General features: G+C 39.7%; 3 protein-coding genes across 4 annotated transcripts in view; all 3 read right to left on the minus strand.

Annotated features, from left to right (window-relative positions):
• Positions 1 to 3,428: 3,428 nt before the first annotated feature.
• LOC138038028 (uncharacterized) lies at positions 3,429 to 4,558 on the minus strand. Its single transcript, XM_068883852.1, has one exon. The coding sequence runs from the start codon at positions 4,076 to 4,078 to the stop codon at positions 3,455 to 3,457; it is 624 nt and encodes a 207-aa protein (XP_068739953.1). The 5' UTR covers positions 4,079 to 4,558; the 3' UTR covers positions 3,429 to 3,454.
• A 1,605-nt stretch (positions 4,559 to 6,163) lies between these two features.
• On the minus strand, positions 6,164 to 7,996 carry LOC138038029 (uncharacterized). Its single transcript, XM_068883853.1, has one exon. It carries the CDS (start codon positions 7,871 to 7,873, stop codon positions 7,235 to 7,237), a length of 639 nt encoding a protein of 212 aa, XP_068739954.1. The 5' UTR covers positions 7,874 to 7,996; the 3' UTR covers positions 6,164 to 7,234.
• Positions 7,997 to 20,802: 12,806 nt separating this feature from the next.
• LOC138022985 (snRNA-activating protein complex subunit 3-like) overlaps positions 20,803 to 22,500 on the minus strand; it is a 24,749-nt gene continuing 23,051 nt past the window's right edge. For both annotated transcript variants that reach the window (XM_068870028.1, XM_068870023.1), the window contains 2 exons: positions 22,229 to 22,336; positions 20,803 to 21,682 (listed from right to left, as the gene is read on the minus strand). Coding sequence is in view for 1 of the 2 variants with exons in the window: in XM_068870023.1 (XP_068726124.1) it covers positions 21,538 to 21,682; positions 22,229 to 22,336 (253 nt within the window). In the remaining variant the exon portion in view is untranslated. The remainder of the gene's footprint in view (positions 21,683 to 22,228; positions 22,337 to 22,500) is intronic.

The raw sequence follows: 22,500 nt of genomic DNA on the forward strand, positions 1-22,500 counted from the left end.
TAAGTTTGCGAGCGCCAAAAATGACTTAAGAACAACTTGGAAATTGCTTTATTAATGAGGTTATAAATAAACGTAAAAGTAGAGCACCCTTCCCTCATCATTTGACTGAATCTGAGGGTAAAACAATAACGGATCCCGAGGAAATTGCTGACAAATTCTGTAAGTACCTTAACTAACATTGGTCCCAACTTAGCTGGTGCAATACGCGACGTTAATTCCTCTGTTAGTTCTTTTATTGGTGATGTTAACCTTCCTCCTATCACTCTGAAACCTACCAACCCTGGTGAACTGGAAAGCATTTGTAGCATGTTTGCTTCGGGGAAGGCCCCCGGCTATGACAATATTTCAATGCGTGTAATTAAACACTCATTTCACTTATCTCCGCACCTCTGACTAACATCATAAATCTGTCTTTACAAAAAGGCATTTTCCCTGATAAACTAAAACTTACTAAAGTGATTCCAATTTACAAAGCAAATGATCCTAGTCTTTTCACAAAATACAGGCCTATTTCTTTGTTGTTCAACTTTTCAAAATTTTTTGAAAAAGTAATGTATAATCGCATAACTGAATTCGTCGGATTTCGAAAAAACTATTCAACTTCCCATGCTCTAATTCATCTGATAAATAAAATCTCCTCGGCAATTGACCAGCGTGAAACTACTGTAGGTGTTTTCCTAGATCTCTCCAAAGCTTTTGACACTCTTGACCATCAAATTTTATTTACCAAGCTGGAGCACTATGGTATCCGTGACTGATGTTGCTCTGCAGTGGATTAAAAGCTACTTTTCATGCCGCCGGCAATTTGTACAAATTAATCAAACATGTTCTCCAACGCAGACCATTAAGTGTGGAGTTCATCAAGGATCCATCCTGGGCCCTTTATTCTTCATATTATACATAAATGATCTTCTAATATCTTTCTTTCACACTCTAATCCCAACTACTTGGAGAATGTGCTTAATAATGAGTTACTAAATGTTGATGTTTGGTTAAGATGCGATGAGCTCTCGATTAATGTCCAAAAGACAAATTATGTTATATTTTTTCCAGGTCAGGGGAAAGTCAATCACAGTTTTTCTCTCTCCTTTGGAGGTCAAACAGTAACTCAAAGCAATGTAACTAAATTACTTGGAATTAAATATCACATAAACTTTGTCTGTAAACAAATCGCTAAATCAGTTGGTATTTTATCCAGGACGCGTTTCTACTTATCCTGTAAGACCAAACTCACGCTGTACTATACATTAATTTATCCATACATTACTTATTGTAACTCTACGTGGTCGTCCACTTACTTATCTAATTTAAATAGAATTTATTATCTACAAAAGCGGGTGGTGCGAGCTGTTACAAATTCAGAATATCGAGCACATACTGCTCCTCCTTTTTCTAAACTGAAAAGTTTAGACATCTTCCAAATCAATACCCTCGATATTGCTAAATTCATGTTCCGCTACCACAATAATCTGCTGCCTCCACTTTTCTTCAATCTGCTTACAGTCAAGTCCATAAATATGATACAAGAACAGCCGGTAATTATCGTGTGCATTCCTGTCGCACGAACATTAAGAAATTCACAATTCTTTACCAAGGACATAGGGTCTGGAACTGTCTTCCTGCCTCTATTACCAATTTGTCAAGCTTTCCTATGTTTAAGAACAAAGTGCTGGAGTTTTTATTAAAATAGTTTCTGAGTTAGTTCCTGCCGCACTCCTTCGCAGCCCTTATTTTGTTTAATATTGTGATGTCGAGGTGGCCTCTCCTATAAGCCTGGTGGTTTCCTTAGGTCTCCTCACCTAACAACCTGCTGTATGCTTTTTTAAAAACTTGTTATACACATAAAGGCAAATAAATGATGATGATGATGATGATGATGATGATGATGATGTGATCCTCCTTCCAGTTCGCTCTTCGCCCAAGTCTTTTCTTCTTTTTCCTGCTTTCACAGCTCACTTTTTCACTTTTGTTTCTCTTGCACAATTACTGCAACAAGATGATAGACTTCCAAAGAGCCATTACAACAGAAAATATCTTAACTCTAGCAAATGGCGCGCAAGTGTCCAAGGGGATCTTCTCCGCATGCGCAGTAGGGGCTAACTCGAAAACTTAGCTTCTAGGATCAAATATTTAATTAATTAAAATTGTAATTACGATTATTTTCTCTGTTTATTTGTTTGTATCCTATTTTATATTGTACATTAACTATGAACTGAGCAAAAATAAAATTCTATTCTAGTAGACGAAAAGTCCACCAATCACCCGCTTCGAGTCACTGCGGGCTCATTAAAATAATTTATAATGTACGAAAATAATGTATGCATTTCATTCGACGCGACGCTGGTGCGACGGATAAACTGACGACGCTGTAAAGATATTTTAGCCGTCTTCTCAAGACGGATAAAGCTTCTAAGGCGAATTTAATTTAACAGACGAATTGAACTCGTTTTATACGTCACTCTATCGACGAATTTATTTTAAAGTAGGACCTTGAAAAAATTCGTCTGAATTAAATTCGACGATACCGCGACGTATAAACTAGGCCTAAGAGGTATTTACTTCATAGGCAATTTAACTACTTCAGATGCTCTACAATTGAGCTGTACTGTATAGTAAATAATAGTAAATGTTAACCACAGTTAAGTTCATGAAGAGACGAGGATTGTTGGATCCACAAGGGGATCCACTCTTGTTGTACGTGTCTGGCACGTTTCTTGTATTTCCTTTTCTTTCCGCCGCATTTCTATTCTTTCCAAGGCAACGCGATAAGCCCAGGCTTGTGACTGAATCTTTCCGTTCACTTCCTTCTTTTCTTTGATCAATCTGTAACTCAAAGCAATGTAACTAAATTACTTGGAATTAAATATTACATAAACTTTGTCTGTAAACAAATCGCTAAATCAGTTGGTATTTTATCCAGGACGCGTTTCTGCTTATCCTGTAAGACCAAACTCACGCTGTACTATACATTACTTTATCCATACATTACTTATTGTAACTCTACGTGGTCGTCCACTTACATATCTAATTTAAATAGAATTTATTATCTACAAAAGCGGGTGGTGCGAGCTGTTACAAATTCAGAATATCGAGCACATACTGCTCCTCTTTTTTCTGAACTGAAAAGTTTAGACATCTTCCAAATCAATACCCTCGATATTGCTAAATTCATGTTCCGCTGCCACAATAATCTGCTGCCTCCACTTTTCTTCAATCTGTTTACAGTCAAGTCCATAAATATGACACAAGAACAGCCGGTAATTATCGTGTGCATTCCTGTCGCACGAACATTAAGAAATTCACAATTCTTTACTAAGGACATAGGGTCTGGAACTGTCTTCCTGCCTCTATTACCGATTTGTCAAGCTTTCCTTTGTTTAAGAACAAAGTGCTGGAGTTTTTATTAAAATAGTTTCTGAGTTAGTTCCTGCCGCACTCCTTCGCAGCCCTCATTTTATAGGATTGTTGGATCCACAAGGGGATCCACTCTTGTTGTACGTGTCTGGCACGTTTCTTGTATTTCCTTTTCTTTCCGCCTCATTTCTATTCTTTCCAAGGCAACGCGATAAGCCCAGGCTTGTAACTGAATCTTTCCGTTTACTTCCTTCTTTTCTTTGAGTAGATTTTCGTACCTCGATGCAAGTGTCGTCCAAGGTATGTCCGTGTTCCACAAGTCAGTTTTAGCAAAGAATCTCACTCGTCTCTCCAAATACTGACACTCGATACCAGCTTTGAAGTGTAATTGGTGCAATGCACCGGGTGAACGTGGAAGGCTTGGTATGTTCACCGCCACTGCAAACAACGACATCGTTGCAGCGGTTGCGGCGGCGAGCGGTCCAAGACGTGGATAATTTTGAGCGATTGTCTTCCACCCCAACTTGGATAAAACACCGCCTGACGTACCAAGCATCCCTGTTAAGTAAGAGGCATATTGCAGCTTCATATCCCACGCACTGTAAAATTCAGAAGAGAAGTAGTGAGCTTTGGCTGTTACATACAGACTATGTTCCATCTTCTTTAGTTCGCCCTCCAAGTTTTGCCTTCTTTCTCGATCTTCACGAGAAACCGAGGAACCCATCGCAAGTTTTTTAGTTCTTAAAGGTGCATGCGTACGAAATTTCTAAACTAAACATCGGCCATAAAAGCAGAAGATTTTAGTCTCACGTTCCATCCTGGCCAAACCGATCCTGCCAAGCAAGCGATTTAACTGCATTTTGCTTTACTGATTGATGTGATGGGCTGTCATAAGTTTCTGTTTTGGATTGAGGTTTAATAGATTTTACTCTTGTCTAACGCAACACAATATTACTCTGTCTAACGCCAGAAGATTTTATCGTCAATTGCAGCCACTTCAGGAATCGACAGAAAGAACATGACTGGAAGACTCCAATTCTCCTCGTACACCGACATTTATAAATAGACTGACTTGGAAAAGTTGCAACTCGTCTCACTTTCGCCACTGTCAATGGCTTTCCGTTTCGGAAGATTTTGAGCAAGAGTCGGTACAAAGTAGATTGTAATATATTTCGGCTGGCCAAACCAGCCGTCTTCAGGTACAAGAGAGCTACATTGGATTTTCTCTACGTACATATAATTAACAAATAGATTCCATGTTGCCGTGCGTCTGTTCAGTATTAGGGAGCTTAAGATCTACGACGGCGACGTCGACGAAAACGTCACCTCAAAATAGAACTTTGCTCTAGTAAAAGTCTTTCGCGATTATTCCATCTCGTTCATTTCGTACAATGTGGGCGAAGTATCCTAAAAATAAATTGGTACGAGCGGTTTCAGAACGAAAATAGAGAATGAAAGATTCTCTGTTACATGCTCAGGTTGTCGTCAAAACCTAAAATTTCGTGATTTCACGTCGTCGTCACGCAGAGAACCGCAAAAATATGAGCTAAAATCCGTGCCGCACGTGCAGCACGATTATTTATGCTCTTTTAACCAATGATATCATTGTTTTCTGGCGTTTTCGTCGACGTCGTCGTCGTAGATCTTAAGCTCCCTAATATATCACAGATGACGTCAAAATGTGGTAAGAACAAAGAAGTGGCACACGAGGCGATAGCCGAGTGTGTCACTGATGTTCTTACCACATTTTGACGTCTTCTGTGATCTTTTACTGAACAGACCCACGGCTACATGGAATCTATTTGTTTTATATAATAAAGAATTAAACTTTATTCGCATAAAAGCTGATGGTGACGTCAATCGTGCGTCTGTCCTCTAATAGATCATAGGCAAGAACCAATCAAAATCCGTGAATAACTTGGGTTATTATATAAATATATATAGTAAATGGATGTTGACGTTAATACTGGAAAAAATGTGATAAAATATGGCAGTTACAACTAACTGGAATTCAAATACTAAAAGAGTAACGGAAAAAATAAGAGAAGAGATTGGAAATAATGAACTGAAATCTAATATGTTTCTTCGCAGATATTTAGACCACTGGGATCGATTGGCTTCACGGATTGAGTCTCGATTGGAAAATAGTTTTTCGATAGCAATTAATTGCATGTCGTTTGAAATGTTGCGGGAAGAAGAAAGAAATGGAGGGTTTGGATTTGGTGTAAGGGTTATCTGGCTGTGTTCATTACAGCGGTCCTTTAAAGGTACATTACTAAATCAAATCTACGTTGTATCGGCTCTTGCTGAAAATAGTCAGTTTCTCACTTTGTAATTACGTCGATCAGATCGAACCAGTTTGATTCAACGTATACTGACAGGAGGGCAGGAGTATTGTCTATGGTTACTTGTTTGAAAACTCTTTCTGTTTTGGCTATTTTTCTCGAAACTGAAGTGAAATCATATGCATGATGGCTTTCCGAACAGTTAATGTGACTAAAATGAAGTCATGATACCGAAGTTGCATCTATCTAAAAGAAAATTTGAAAACCGAAACATGTGCTACTCTTATTTCATTTTTTTAAACTCAAGGAAAACTGAGCGAGAACACCGAAATGTAGATGATTTCGAACAGCCAATCCAGGAGTTCAACAATTTACAATCAAAAAAACCCATTCATTCCCATCCAGTTTGGGTAGAAAGGGACAATTCAGTGCTTCAGTGCTTCAGTTGCCAACATAAGTGCGAGAACAACATCTCCCATTCATGCGGGTACGAAAAATAACAAAACAACAAAGAAATTCTGCTTCATTTATACTTTTTATTTCTTAATTCCTTAAAGTTTCGGAATCTCTGCTGTTTCGATTTGTAGTGGAAGATCATTGAAAAGAACGAATTACACTCATCTGCTGACCGGCTATGCTTTTATTTTGTCCCCAAAAATTCTACGATGCCAAAATGTCTCTTGAAAGTTTTGAAAGCGGCAAAGATAGCTATTTCCATGAGATATTTCCAATATTTCCAAAAGACACTACGTTTTACCGATTAATTCGGATCTATTTTCCTCGCTTTTGTGTTCAGCATGTATTTCAGTTTCATGTGTTCACACGTTTCCTCTTACCATGCAAAGATGTTCAGAAAATCATATTACAGCATTTATCAATCAAACGCGCCCTGAAACGACATTTTTTCGTATCTCGAAACTAAAATTAAGGTCGACGTTAATCAAATGTTTCCACGACAATAGTCCTGTTCTTGTGGCAACAGTTGAATTCGTCATGGAAACATTTGATTGACGCCTACCTAAATTACTTTTGAAATATGAAAAAAATGTCGTTGTGGGGCGCGTGTGATGATTGATAACCACTGTAACTGTTTCGGTCAGCAATTAGACCTCCTTCTGTAAATAAATCACTCTTGAGGAAACGACACAAAAATCCGGGAAATTTTTTTAGCTGTAAACAGGGGCACCCAACGACCAATTTGTTGTAAAATGTATTATTATACCCCAGTTAATGAAAGTAAATGTTATTAAGGCATTTTCAGGTGTTTTTTAGTGTTGCTGAGAAAACATTATCTGTTCCTTTTTCCCAGAAAGACACACAAGAAATTTCCGAGCCAGCTAGATAAAATTGGTCGGTTTCCCAGGTTTTTTTTAGTCGTCCTCAGTCTTCAGAGTTTCTACAGCCAGCTCGGGTTGAAATGCTAGAAAAAGTCGGTAATTCCCAGGCAAAACCTCTATCAATAACAAAATTTCCCAGCCAGCTCATCGAAACACCTGTATTTTTGCCAGCCAGCAAGATTCCTCTGGGGAACAGATAATGTGAGGAACAGATTCGTTGGGTGCCCCTGTGTAAAGAGGCTAACCCTTCTTCGCTTTCTAACAAGAATTCGAACAATCTGCAGTCTGTCCCTCTGTTTTTCTGAATATGGCTTCAGCTTGAAGTTCTTTCTCTTTCTCCCTATCTGTTCTCTTTTTAAGGGCCTTACGATACGACCAGTATTCAGAGTGTATCTTCGCGTTTACTTCTTTCTTGGCTCTCAGCAATTCATTGTATCGCGATGCGAGAGTCATCCAAGACACATTCGAGTCCCAAACTTCTGTTTCTACAAAGAACACTACCTGTTTCTCAAGGTACTGACACTCAATACCGGAAATAAAATGTGCTTTGCTCAAATTACCAGGCAGATTCTGTATCTGTGGCACATGGACAACAGCGGTGAAAAAAAGCGAGGTGGTGGAAAGTGCGACCAAAATTGGAGCAAAGCGAGGATATGTAGTTACCATGCTTTTCCATGATAATTTGGTGGCGACGCTGGAAATGCTGCCCAATGCTCCAGTGAAAGCGGAAGCAAAATGAAGCTTAATATCCATTTTTCTATAGTATGCTGCAGCAATGTAATGAGATGAGGCTGTCACATTCAAGCTGTACTCCAGTTTGCGTAGTTCACACTCAAGTTTTTCTCGTTTGATGCGGTCCTCATTCGCTTTCTTTTCTGACGAGAATGCAGTACCCATTTTTTTCGATGTTCATAACAATCATAACTCGTGGTCATCACACGAATATCCCGTTTCGTTGTTTCGTTTTCGTTTAAGTAGGAACTACGCTTCAAGTACTCGAAACGACAACTGCTGGTAATTTCGCCCTGAAAGTGAGACATTGTTAAGTGCTTTTAGAAAAGAAAATTTTCAGTCTTTTATTCACGACTAGGAGAGAGGAACTGTGTATGGCTCGTTTTCACGTGACGTCATCATTTTCTAAAATCCAAAACTAAAGAGCCACGAAAGTTTTTATCCTCATCAGGCGTAAGAGGCGGTAAATTTGTATCCATTTGCAATTTTAAAGCTCAATAGTGTGCTTCGTTTGGAAACCAGAGCATTTTGAATTTCTGAGTTATAGCGGTGCGTGACACGAGGCGACGATCGAGTTTATTGAGAAATATATATTTATCTCATGGTTTTGAGCCTTTTTAGAATTTAAAGCATTAGAAAAACTGCTTAGGTAAATAGCTGTTTGTTCAGTTCAGATGATCACTCGCCTCGATAGCCAAAGTAAGTAACAGATGTTGACACTATTTTCCGGCCGCCATATAGTATGGGCGGCCGTCACCGCCAAAAATACCAAGTTTGTCAAAGGAATATAGCAATGTCAATTGGTTCATTGGCGTAGTGCAGAAGAGACTAAATGAGTTAGAAATGATGCAGCCTAAATACAAGTACTCGTGTTGCCTTTTGTCAAATGGTTCAGTCAAAAAGTAAACGAACTAGGAAGATATTAAATCGTCTAGTCATTTCTGTTAAAACGGAAGAGACTAACTAAAACCGTTCTATGCAAATAAAGATCGGTTCATCTTCCAAACACGAACTGGTATAGTGTGTCACCAAACGGTCCGGTGTGATGTTAATAAATGGCTTATCTTAACTTGACGTGGTTCAGTCCATCGATGTTCAGTGTAATATGAATCGCTTTAACGAAAGGTCAATTGATTTAGTGTAATTACAAATGTTTTATCGAGACAACAAATGACTCATATGGTATGTATATAAATCCACCTAACATGAAATGGTTTATGCAAAGGACAAATGGTTTACCTTGATGTGAAATGAATTAAAGAAAAAAAACACAAGTGGTTCAAAGTATCGGCAAATGATTCAATGTAATCTGAAACGGTTTAACAAACGGACGATTGATTTAGCGTAATCAAAAATGGCCCAGCGAGACAACAAATGGTCTGAAAAGAAATGAAATGCTACAGTCCACTAAGAAAAAAATCGCCCTAATATGAAATGGTTTTCCCTAATGCGAAATGAAGTAGAGAAAAGACAAATGGTTTGGGGCGACCACAAACGATTTACCCCTTTGCGTGACATAAAACACCTCGCCGAACCGCCAAAAATACCAATGTGAAATGGAACAGCCAAATGTCAAATGGAACAGCCAAGTCTAAAATGGAACAGTCCAAACGCAAGTGGGTCACGGTATCGGCAAATGATTCAATGTAATCTGACACGGTTTAACAAATTGACGTTTGATTTAGCGTAATCATAAGCGGCGCAGCGAAACAACAAATGGTCTGAAAGGAACTCAAATGCTACAGTCCACTAAAGAAACGGATCGACCTAAATATGAAATGGTTTATGCAAAGGAAACATGGTTTTCCCTGATGCGAAATGAATTAGAGAAAAAACAAATGGTTTGGGGCGACCAGAAACGATTTAACCCTTTGCGTGACATACAACACTTCGCCGGACCGCCAAAAATACCAATGTGAAATGGAACAGCCAAATGTCGAATGGAACAGCCAAGTCTGAAATGGCACAGTCCATGTGGGGTCTGACGTCAAGAACTACTTGAAATTTGGCGCGAAAGCAGCTTGTTTACAACCGGGATTTCACCTGCCCTTTGTACAGTTCGGTAAGTTTGCTTCTGCTGATTTTCTGTTAAAATTATTTACTGCCTTCATTACAGAGTTTCGTCGTCATGCCTAAGGAAGCATTGGTAAATTAATATTAACAGGAGCTCATGAGCTCCAGATATCAACTGTAGTTAGGATTGAAATGTTTACACACGCAATTGCAAATGCATCATCGTCTGCCATGATTCCTCATGTGGCAGGGTTTCCACAGTCTGACTTGTTTCGTTGAGCGGCCTTTTCGCTGTAGACACTGGATTTTATCGGTTTACTTGAAAGTATTATGATCTTGGAACGAAATGGTTCGATCAATCGGTCGGTGTCACTGACTAAACTAAAGCTAAACATGATCATGATCTTGACTGTTTCGTCACACGTTTTATTCTCGATAGCTTCTGTTTACGATTATGTCACCTTCCAGCTCTATTCACTTATTTTAAACGCTACATAACGGTGTAGTTGTTTGAAACAAAAGTTTAAGATAAGATTTGATAGCGGATCCATCAGTTCACGGAATTTGGTATATCGGTAGTAAGATAAGATACGCAAGGATTGAGAGGCCACACTGATTATCTTCCTGTGTGAAAACATGTATAGAACCTCTTGCCCTTACAAGGAGATCTATTTTCCTTTTGGTGGTTGAAATATTAGAGATCGTTTTTGTTATCCTCGAACAAAAATTTCCCTCAAAAAAAAAAGGAAATAGGGAAGAGGAAGAAGAAAAAAAAAAACACAATATTATCCCACAAACAGTTCTCGCATGGAAGTTGAAAGATGTGAAAAAAGAAGTGAAATAAAAGTCAAAAAAGGTATTCTGTACACTGGAAATCGTAACAGAAGTTAACCTTGGCTTCGCTTTCTCAGTTAGGTGGTCAGTTGGAGTCTTAGATATGCTGTAATGTGACTACGTGATGCAGTTATGAGCTAGGCTGTCAGTCGTTATTTGACTTTGTGACTGCGTACTGCATTTCGAGTCAAAGATTGCTCACCATAGTCTCCAGTAGCGCAGTAGTTACAACATCCGACTAGATCAGTGAGGGTTGTGGGTTGAAATACCACATGGAACTCAGATATTGCCGATTTCCAGTGGGGATGTAATTGCATCATATAACCATATATTGGGCATTAACCAAGCCCTCTCCCTTGTGTCATATGACGCGAGGTGGAGTTTGGGGTCTGGATCATGTGCAAACATGCTCTTAAAAATCGGCATAAACTTGATTGCCTCTCCGACATTGGCTTTTCTCGTTGACAGCTTTGACACTGCGTATGTGGAAGGGAAGCAGCAACTTCTGACGGCTTTACATCAAATCATCGCTGACTTAGAAACAGTTGGTGGTGATACAATTCCCGATATGGGCTTGGTAGGGTTGAAACTGGAGACCCTCGGTGAGGCCGCCCTGCTGAACGGTGACATTTCTTTAGTAGCAATTGACTTGATTAATCAAGCGCGTCAATTATGTATAAGTTCTGGCGCCTATTCATCTTATCGTTCCTACGAAGCTCCTGTTTTACGACAAGAAGGTCGACGAGGAAGACCAAAATTTGATATTACAGAAGAGCAGTTGCTTTTCTTCAGAGGTATGTTAATATGGAACTCATCTCAATGTATAAATCCGCATTTAGTAAAGTAGCTTATAGGCAGGTACACTTAAAAATAAAAATAAAAATAAAAAACCGAGAAATATTATACATTTTCCAGACTGGCAACCCAGTAATTAGACTTTTTGTAATTGCAAACCTACCAAAACACTACATCGGCCGCTGGTTTAAGATGTGGTTCTAAAATAAAGTGAAGCGACTCTTCACTGTATCTGGGAGTTAGCGTATATATTCCCCTCAAAAAGTCTAATTACTGGGTTGCCAGTCTGGAAAATGTATAATATTTCTCGGGTTTTTATTTTAGTATACCTGCCTATAAGCTACTTTACTAAATGCGGATTTATACATTGAGATGAGTTCCATATTAACATACCTCTGAAGAAAAGCAGCTGCTCTTCTGTAATATCAAATTTTGGTCTTCCTCGTCGACCTTCTTGTCGTAAAACAGGAGCTTCGTAGGACTTGCGTATCTTATCTTACTACCGATATACCAAATTCCGTGAACTGATGGATCCGCTATCAAATCTTATCTTAAACTTTTGTTTCAAACAACTACACCGTTATGTAGCGTTTAAAATAAGTGAATAGAGCTGGAAGGTGACATAATCGTAAACAGAAGCTATCGAGAATAAAACGTGTGACGAAACAGTCAAGATCATGATCATGTTTAGCTTTAGTTTAGTCAGTGACACCGACCGATTGATCGAACCATTTCGCTCCAAGATCATAATACTTTCAAGTAAACCGATAAAATCCAGTGTCTACAGCGAAAAGGCCGCTCAACGAAACAAGTCAGACTGTGGAAACCCTGCGACATGAGGAATCATGGCAGACGATGATGCATTTGCAATTGCGTGTGTAAACATTTCAATCCTAACTACAGTTGATATCTGGAGCTCATGAGCTCCTGTTAATATTAATTTACCAATGCTTCCTTAGGCATGACGACGAAACTCTGTAATGAAGGCAGTAAATAATTTTAACAGAAAATCAGCAGAAGCAAACTTACCGAACTGTACAAAGGGCAGGTGAAATCCCGGTTGTAAACAAGCTGCTTTCGCGCCAAATTTCAAGTAGTTCTTGACGTCAGACCCCACATGGACTGAGCCATTTCAGACTTGGCTGTTCCATTCGACATTTGGCTGTTCCATTTCACATTGGTATTTTTGGCGGTCCGGCGAAGTGTTGTATGTCACGCAAAGGGTTAAATCGTTTCCGGTCGCCCCAAACCATTTGTTTTTTCTCTAATTCATTTCGCATCAGGGAAAACCATTTTTCCTTTGCATAAACCATTTCATATTTAGGTCGATCCGTTTCTTTAGTGGACTGTAGCATTTGAGTTCCTTTCAGACCATTTGTTGTTTCGCTGCGCCGCTTATGATTACGCTAAATCAAACGTCACTTTGAACCACTTGTGTTTTTTTTCTTTAATTCATTTCACATCAAGGTAAACCATTTGTCCTTTGCATAAAACATTTCATGTTAGGTTGATTTATATACATACCATATGAGTCATTTGTTGTCTCGATAAACCATTTGTAATTACACTAAATCAATTGACCTTTCGTTAAAGCGATTCATATTACACTGAACATCGATGGACTGAACCACGTCAAGTTAAGATAAGCCATTTATTAACATCACACCGGACCGTTTGGTGACACACTATACCAGTTCGTGTTTGGAAGATGAACCGATCTTTATTTGCATAGAACGGTTTTAGTTAGTCTCTTCCGTTTTAACAGAAATGACTAGACGATTTAATATCTTCCTAGTTCGTTTACTTTTTGACTGAACCATTTGACAAAAGGCAACACGAGTACTTGTATTTAGGCTGCATCATTTCTAACTCATTTAGTCTCTTCTGCACTACGCCAATGAACTTATTGACATTGCTATATTCCTTTGACAAACTTGGTATTTTTGGCGGTGACGGCCGCCCATAGTATAGAGTTCTAAAGCGGTGACGTCACGTTACCATGGTGCACCACAGATGTACACCAACATGGCGTTTTCATACTGGGCTCTGTAAATTTCTGCGAAACATTTCGACGAATATCTGAAGTTTGGGGAAACGCACAGGCCTAAAACTTGTAGAAGTGTCTTCTTCATTTATCTTCTACAACATCACGAATTCTTGACTTTTTCCACTGGATGGTTTTCGATTTATTTTTTTATTGCGTGACAGTGACTTTTTCCGGTTGGGTGACCGTTTCGCACTGGTAACAAGAGTATCAAGAAACCGAAATAGACTTCCGCTTGCAATTTTCGCTTTGCGAGAATATTCTCAAGATACTATGGGTTCCCAGAGCTCAAGGCGACAAATATCTGAGGATGAGAAAAAGCAGAGAGAAAACCTAGGACAACTAGTGAATCAAATGCAGCATAGATTGGCCGTAACAGCCAAAGCGCACTTCAAGTCATCCGAACACTACAGAAACAGAGACCGAACTCTTCAGATGTTTGCTTATGTCACAGGTATATTGGGACCAATCGGCGCAGTCTATGTACCTCTTACATGGAAAAAAATGGGAGCAAAGTACCCTTTGTTGGCATCCGTCTCTGGAGCTTTCTCCGTTGCATCGCTTCTGTTCACAGGCGTTGTCAAAACAAATCACCATTCGACTGCTGCCCTTCATCGCTTGCACTTTGAAGCTGGAAACGAATGCCGATATTTGGAACGAAGAGTGCAATTTTTTGCTGAAAGCAGCCTTTCGAATCCAAATGTACCATGGGGGACACTTGCAACGACTTATTTAAACTTACTGCAGGAGCAAAAAGTGGTAAATAGCAAAATACAAACAGAAGAATGGGCCTATCGCGCAGCTTTGGATAAAATAGAGAAAAGGGAGAAAGAAAAACGAGAGAAAGAAAGGGAACGACAAGCTCAAATGGAGCAATAGTCGAACGACCGATGACATAATTTATCACCGCGACAAAATAGGCCATTTTCGAGTTCATGTTGCCTCCTCTTAGCTAGCTGACCCTCCAAGAGGTTAGGGCTGCGCGCAAGCTGGGCACTAGTATGGCGCGTAAATCGCTTTTGCTTTTTTGCGACGTCAACGTGACCAAATCTGTAAAATAAACTACTCATTTTCTCGCGTTCCCTTCGGTAAAATTTTTTGAAAATAGGCTCATTTCTAACCACATAAAGTTTCTATCAAATACCCAAAATTTGTTAAATTTGTCAGAGCTAATCGTATATATTTAAGAAAATGACAAATTGCAGAATATTGGCAAAACCGTCTGAACGACCTTGAAAATGGTGTATTGCAGCACTTTTTCTTTTTTTACTGGGTTACCATATATGGCAATCCAGTCAGAATATGAGCCGAATTTCTCCGTTTTATTGATATATTTTTATTTTCAGTCCTGTGCGGAAAACGGAAAAGTTGCGCAATACGTCTTTCCTGTCACTCCCCTGCTGAGTATTGTCTTTGTGCACAGAGTCTTCTGCGCGTATCTTTGGTAGAATAAAGGGGGTAGTAGAAAGTAGAAAATGCGTATATTTTATCCGGTGGATACAGTACAAGCAATGGCGGCAAAGCCGATGTAATGCGAATGTTGTTTTATTGGATCTTTTTACAAAATATACGCTTATATGGAGCTGAAGAATGGAATGTCAAGTCGATAAACATCACAAGCGGTGAAAAATTAATATTTGCATCTTTCGTCATCGGATATCAAGGTGAGCTGTATTTCTAATATTTTATGTGCTGTTATGTACAGCACTGAAACCAAATGGCAAAATCCCTGGTAACTTTTTCCTGTTGGATATGGGTTTAACAAACTCAGAGAAGGAATCGAACACCATTAGTGGAGCTGTGTTGACGAAACTTGGATCTCTGTTGTCTGGCTATTTATATTTATTTGTACTCAACTCTGCAGAGTCTTAAAGTAATTCCCTTGAAATTGTTCTACTATCAAACTTTTTTGGAAACTTGGCATAATTAACATTCATGATATGAACATTAAAAAAATGCAATAAAAAAATGGGGTCACCTTGCTTGTTTACGCGTCAGCAGGCTCTTAAAATGGTGTATTTTTACTGTTTTCGCGTTAAAAATTCGAATCACCTTCATACAGAATTAAGTCTTGGTTACTTCAAAGACACAAAATTTTATTTTAAAAATAAAGCTTCTCTTATTTACATAAGCAGTAATGCTTCATTTGCGCCGACTTTGATTCCCTGGTTGTGGGAATATTGCACTTTTTGGGACAGTTCCGTGGTTAGCTTGAAGTCCTCGCCTTGGGTAAAATACACCCAGTACGGAACTGTTTTCCAAAAAAAATTCATGTTCTACTATCAAACTTTTTTTCTTCTTGAAATATGTTCTTTATTAGACTGTTCTTAGCAAATACCTGAAAAAAAAAATCGAGGTTCACCGTGCTCGTTTGAGAGAAAAGGAGCATTTATTTCGCTATCGGGTTTAGTTTGAGCGAAATCTCTTACGTTTTGTATGCGCACGTGCTCATGTGCGCACACTAATGACGCGAAAATCGTGCGCAGTAGGGATGCGCAATGCAATACTAAGGAATTACCTTAGGTAAAAGAAACAATTTGAAATTTGACTAATTCTTGTTAGTCAAGAATTATTTGAAAGAAATCTTGTTGTCCATTTTTTTGCTTCATCATTCAATGAAAGCGTTCTTCAGCAAAGGGTTTGATCCGGGACACTGGTGAGAAATTTAGGCTAAATTGCAGAATACCCGGCCCACCAAATGTCCTACTTAAAAAAGCTGCCACCGCGGTCCCGCAGTCGTGTTTACCAATGCTGCTTGTCCGCAGTGGCATGGGACAGAAAATGATATTCATAATTCTGTTCCTAAACCGGGTATTCTGCAATCGCTCCTTAGCTTTCATTTTGCTGTTCCGTTAACTACACTTTTCACGAGATCGTGTGAAGAAGAAAGAATTTGTTTACTGATTAAGCCTAAGCGCTCGTTTCAGTGATTGGGTCTAAGCACTCTTAGCTTTTATTTTGCGGTTCGGTTAACTACACTTTTCATGAGATCGTGTGAAGAAGAAAGCGGTCGTTTACTGATTAAGCCTAAGCACGATCGTCTGAACAAGAAAGCAGTCGTTTACTGATTAAGTCTAAGCGCTCACTTCAGTGATTAGGCCTAAGCATTCTCGTAAAATTTTAGCTTTCATTTTCCGGTTCGGTTCACTACACTTTTCACGAGATCGTGTGAAGAAGAAAGCACTCTTTTACTGATTAAGCCTAAGCGCCCGTTTTAGTGATTAGGCCTAAGCACTCTCGTAAAATTTTAGCTTTCACGTTGCGGTTCGTTAACTACACTTTTCACGAGATCATCTTGCCCTTGAAGAATTTTCATTCAACTACTATGGGACTGTGAACCGCGGTGCTCAGAGAGAGACCCTGGGGACAAGGCATCGACTACGGGACTGCGGACCGCTGTGGCAGTTCATTTTAGGGGTTGCCCTTTAACAGTTTTCATTCAACGACTGCGGATTGCGGTGGCAGTTCATTTTAGTGCTTGCCCTTTAACATTTTGCATTCAACGACTACGGGACTGCGGACCGCGGTGGCAGTTCACTTTAACATTTTGCATTCAACGACTACGGGACTGCGGACCGCGGTGGCAGTTCACTTTAACATTTTGCATTCAACGACTACGGGACTGCGGACCGCGGTGGCAGTTTACTTTAACATTTTGCATTCAACGCGGCGGGGTGTAAAACACAGGTCACATTCCACAGGTCACTCGTTGCAGGTCATTGTTTTATGTTTTGGAAAGGAACCAAAACCCTCAATTTGGCTAACCCTAGGCCTAAGGTTGGTTTTTAGGCCTAGGGTTAGTCAAATTGAGGGTTTTGGGTTACTTTCAAGAAGGTAAAACAATGACCTGCAACGAGTGACCTGTGGAATGTGACCTGTGTTTTAGGCCCGCCGCATTCAACGACTGCGGGACTGCGGACCGCGGTGGCAGTTAATTTCACTGCTTACCCTTTAACACTTTTCTTTTCATTCATCGACTTCGGGACTGCGGACCGCGTTGGCAGCTTTTTTAAGTAGGACATTTGGTGGGCCGGGTATTCTGCAATTGCTCCGAAATTTATTTAGTTGCGTGTGGTTTTTGACATGGAATGTCTTGCTTGCTTGCACGCACGCAATGAAATTGGAAGGTTTTTTTCTTCCTTTTCATGCCGCATGCCAAAATCAAAGCGGTAAAAATTCCCCATATTTCTGCGTGCTTTGCAGTTGTGGGTGTTCGTTGCTCGGTCGTTTCTTTCGCTGTTTCAAATGTGACTGAAGCTACTTATCCAACTCTCCGAAGTTGAATAAGTGTTTCAAGTAATATTAGATATTGAAGAACTGTCGGTTTGTTGTCGCGCGGCAAGTCACGAAAGGTTGACGCTACCAAAAGATTCTTAACGCACAATTTCGCATGTTAAAATATTTGTATGATACAATTTATTACGTGCTCTCCTGTTTTGATTAACCAGCTTTCACCTCATTTCCTGGTGTTCGTGTTCCCCCTAGCTGACCAGCTCAGATGCACAATCCCCGAACTCGAGCTTGAGCATGGCCGACAAAAATATAAGGATTTGTATGAGAATCCCGATAAAAAGCTTAAGAAGATAATTATATGAAAAACCTCTCAATTAAAAAGCTTAACCTGATTGCCATCGTGGATGGCTTCCCTACTGTGTGGTTATAATACCGTTGACAACCACGAAATTGTAAAATGGCTCAAATGCGTCGAATCTGGAAAATAACCACACAGGAAGGACGCTATCCACGATGCAATAAGGTTAGGCTTTTTTAATTGAAATTTTTTTCATATAATTATCTTCTTAAGCTTTTAATCGGGATTCTCATACAAATCCTCATATTTTTGTCGGCAATGCTCTCATTATGTAACTTAGCATTTCATCGTAAGTGCTCATGAAGCAGTCTTCCCTACGTTTATGTTATTTATACATTATGTGCACTTAAAAAATCATAGGTTTTACAAATACTGAGATTTTGACAGCTGCCAGTCACGAAGTGACCTTGTCTTCAACATATCAATTGTTGCGTGACAGAACAAACTTATTCGCACCGGGAGGGTGTAGGGGATGACCTTCCCGAAAATGTAGTTGAAAGAACTACAGCGGTTACAATGAAAAGGAAAGGAACTTTATTTGAGTGTGTAGTCGTTCTAGCGCTGAAGCACTAATTGGGGACACTGTAAACTGAAATTAACAATGAAAGCAAATCGATTCAAATGTTGGTTTTTGAGGAGAGGGGAAACCAGAGTACCCAGAGAAAACCTCTCGGTGCAGAGTAGAGAACCAAGAAACTCAACCCACATATGACGCCGAGTCTGGGAATCGAACCCGGGCCACGTTGGTGAGAGGCGACTGCTCTCACCAGTGCGCCATCCCTGCACCCCAAATTAATTATAATTCTTCTAAAATCCGCGTGTTTGTCAAATCGTAAAGCACCCCACTAGTCCACTTTCCCTAAATATTTCTGGGCAATCAGTACAATAAAAAATATTATTTTACTAGACATCGAACGCACTTTACTAATCCATGATAACTACTAGTTTAGTCATTCCAGTGTAAAATGTTCTTTTGGGAAGCCAGCAATATTTCTTTAAGCTTATCTACTGAGCGTTTAGTTGAATTTTTACGTTCTTGGTTAAATTTATGCAGCAATTATTTACAAACAAGAAGCTATTTTAAAAATAAATTTTGTTTCCGGACTGATAATTTGTTAGGGTGCTGGGAAAGAGAACGAAAATTTGAGGAGGACAAACACGTATCAAAGGCAACCCAGTTTACACTTACAAAGCACACTCACATGTGCCACCGAAATATATTCTAAGTAAAATATTCAAAGTATAACTTGTCAAATGAGTGATATTTCCTTGCAGCGCCGACTACCCTTGACCCCAGAATTCTTCATAATACTTAAGGTATCATTTGTTAACTAAGTAGCATATTGTCTTGTATATTAAAAGTTAGAAATTAAAAGGATAATAATAAGGAGTCATTAGAGATATTAGGCATAAGGAAAAAGTCAGGAGTTTGCGTTGAGCCAAAATCCAAAGAAACTTGTCTGATTTTGGCTAATTTGTTGCCAGTAAGCTGCTGATATTGAGAGGCGCGGTGGCCCCATGGTCAGTGTGCTCGACTCCGGATCGAATGGTCCGGGTTCGGGTCCTAGCCGGGGACATTGCGTTGTGTTCTTGGGCAAGACACTTTACTCTCACGGTGCCTCTCTCCACCCAGGTGTATAAATGGGTACCGGTGAATTTAATGCGATGGACTTGCATCCCATCCAGGGGGGAGTAGAAATACTCCTAGTCGCTTCATGCTACAGAAACCGGAGATAAGCGCCGCCCTGGTGGGCCTTCTAGGCTCGTAGCAGACTTTACCTTTACCCAAGCTGCTGATATCGGGCATTTTACGAAAGTGCGAGACAAGCTCAAATAGAAGACTTTTCATTCTCTCTTTTATCAAGCAGCAGCCATACGTTACACGACGACGACAGCGATGGCAACGACAACGCCAAAAGACAAGAATATCATTGGTTAAAAGAGGAAAACCAATCGTGCTGCACGCATTTTTTGCAGTACTCTGCATAACAGCAACAAGGCGACGTCACCACTTAATTTTGAGGTTTTCACGACAACGTAAGCGTTCAAATGCGAACCTTTCATTCATTTTTACTCTGAAAATTACTTAGTTTTAGAGTAATCCGCCAACATTGTGTAATTACACTTAGGATTGTGTGGATATTTAAAGGTGACGTTTTTGTCAACGTCGCTGTCGCAGATTTGAAATCTAGTGACACCAGCTGTGATATCGACTTTACGACGACAGCTCAAAGGATTCACGTTTTTCGTGCTTCAGCGTGGCTACATAGAGTCACAATGTCTGCGGGAAGTTTGGAGAGAACGAGTGAATCGTAGGTGCTGCGAAAGCATGTTACATGAGCTTTGGTTCTTGACTGGGATTTGAAGGGGAAGAATTGGGCTCCTTACTGCCTCCATAAAGGACAATGCCTTTTTACTTATCAGGAAGGATTACGGTTTTGCAAACGTTGGCCGTGTAGCACTTATATTTAAACAGACTTGAGTGATTAAGGTGTAATGTGAAGTGCTAAGTATCTACCCCATATGAATCATGTGAGCGTTAGCCGTACTAATGGAAAAGGACCCACACAAGAAGAGAGAAAAACTCTGACCAGGGTGGGAATTGAACCCATGACCTTCGGGTAAGATCATTCACCGCTGCTCTACCGACTGAGCTTAATTATTGTGCATAGTCAAACGTAACCGTCACAAGATTCAGTTACAGTTGCATTTTCTGTGTAACATTCAGTTTGGAATGAGCGACACTTGAAAAACCATAATAAGAGAATTTGCACAGAGGCAACTTCAACGAGAACACAAGCGCCACAAACCAAGATACTTATTACTAATGGCTTTTCATGTACGTTGGACACGTTCAGTTGATTTAATTCCTCTGCTGTCCTTTCATTAACTTATCGGCGTGAAAATGGTAACATAACTACCGTGTGCTCAAACCAGTTTAATTCCTGCAAAGTTCATCATTATTATCCGTCTCATCGCGCCAGTAGGCGCGCAAGGCCATTCCTGAAAAAGGAGATACATATTACTTGTACTGTGAGTGAGTTGGAGTAATTAACAATTATTCGCCGAAGGCGAGGTCAATATCGGGGATTCGTCTTTTTTTGGCCGATATTCACCGAGTCTGAGGTGAACAGTCGTTTCAGTATAATTACATAGGTGATTATTTGAAAAAGATGCATTTTCTTTACAACGATTGATTTCTTCGTCTGCCACCTCGACAAAACGTCTTGCGGCCATTTTGGAAAAAAAAAAACACTTAGGTGATAATTGCATAATCATCAGCTCAAGAGCAACCAATCAGCGCAGAAAATTTTCAATAATCACCTATGTAATTATACTAATTAAGTATATACTTTGTAATGATGTTCTTGTGATCAGAATCTTATCCATTTTACGAATCGCTCGTTTTTTTCTGTCGAAAACTTGTATGAGAAAATTTTCCCCGCACTTTCATCTTGTCTTGACTTGCTTATGCATTCCTTCGGGACATTCCTTGACCGAAAGGAACGCGTCATTCACCATCAGGCAAGTTGTGACGCACTTCGCGCCAAATTACCAGTCGAAGTCTCCAAGCACGGGATAAGCTTGGAAATCGCAGATTTTCTCTCCATTTGGTGTGTAATGGAGGCCTTTGAAACAAGTGGCGCAGAAAAAACATGGATCCTCGCACGCAAGGGAATCATTCACAGTCACCCATCTGAAAAGAAGAATTCGGAAAGACAGTTGACCACGCCCTCTCATTGGATGACACAATTTGACGTCAACTGAATGCCATCCACTTGGAACTTAACTAACGACATCTTACCAACACACGTTTCTTCCCTTTAACAGATGTAACGGAAAGTTCACCAATGACAAAGGCAAACAGGATAAAATTCCAGAATAGCACTGAACGGATAGAGGTAATCGCTATCTTGTAGTAAGGGAGCGATTATCTATCAATGAAGTGTGCGATAGCGTTGCCATTGTCGCTGCAATATGGAGGGAGGTTGGCACAACCTCTAAACTAAAATTGTGGCTTGTTAAAACATTTCATCTTTGTATTTTTTAAATATATGACCCGTACCACTTAACTGAGTAAACCCAATCTTTATCTTTCTCTTTGCCAAAGAAAAGTGCAATCTGCCGGACGCGAGGCGGGAGGGGTGAGGACAAAACTTTCTGAGGAAAAATTTCAGCGATTTTCTCTTCCGCGCCTATCCTGCTTTTCTCTGAGTAACGGGATCATCAACATTGCTTTTACCTCGCTGTGTAAACATCACATACTCGACATCTGAGTCTCTTTCCTCTATGTTTAAAAACTTGAAGTGGGTACTCAGTTGCATTAAGTTCATCATCTGCATGTAGGAGTCTGAGAATGAAAATCAGTTGAGCCCCAATTAAATCTGTTCATTGTATTAAAGGCAACATAGTTTTGGAGTGGACATTGATGTTACTAAAGATAATAAAATTGGTCATAATTGTTAATTATAGCATTACTGGCTTTCACAAACGTGATCAGAGCCATTTATTTTT

Source organism: Montipora capricornis, chromosome 2, assembly GCF_036669925.1.
Source record: "Montipora capricornis isolate CH-2021 chromosome 2, ASM3666992v2, whole genome shotgun sequence".
Taxonomy (NCBI): Eukaryota; Metazoa; Cnidaria; class Anthozoa; order Scleractinia; family Acroporidae; genus Montipora; species Montipora capricornis.

Bases quoted from the DNA above. Each gene is read 5' to 3' on its own strand.
- LOC138038028 (XM_068883852.1), bottom strand. From the start codon at position 4,078: ATGGGTTCCTCGGTTTCTCGTGAAGATCGAGAAAGAAGGCAAAACTTG.
- LOC138038029 (XM_068883853.1), bottom strand. From the start codon at position 7,873: ATGGGTACTGCATTCTCGTCAGAAAAGAAAGCGAATGAGGACCGCATC.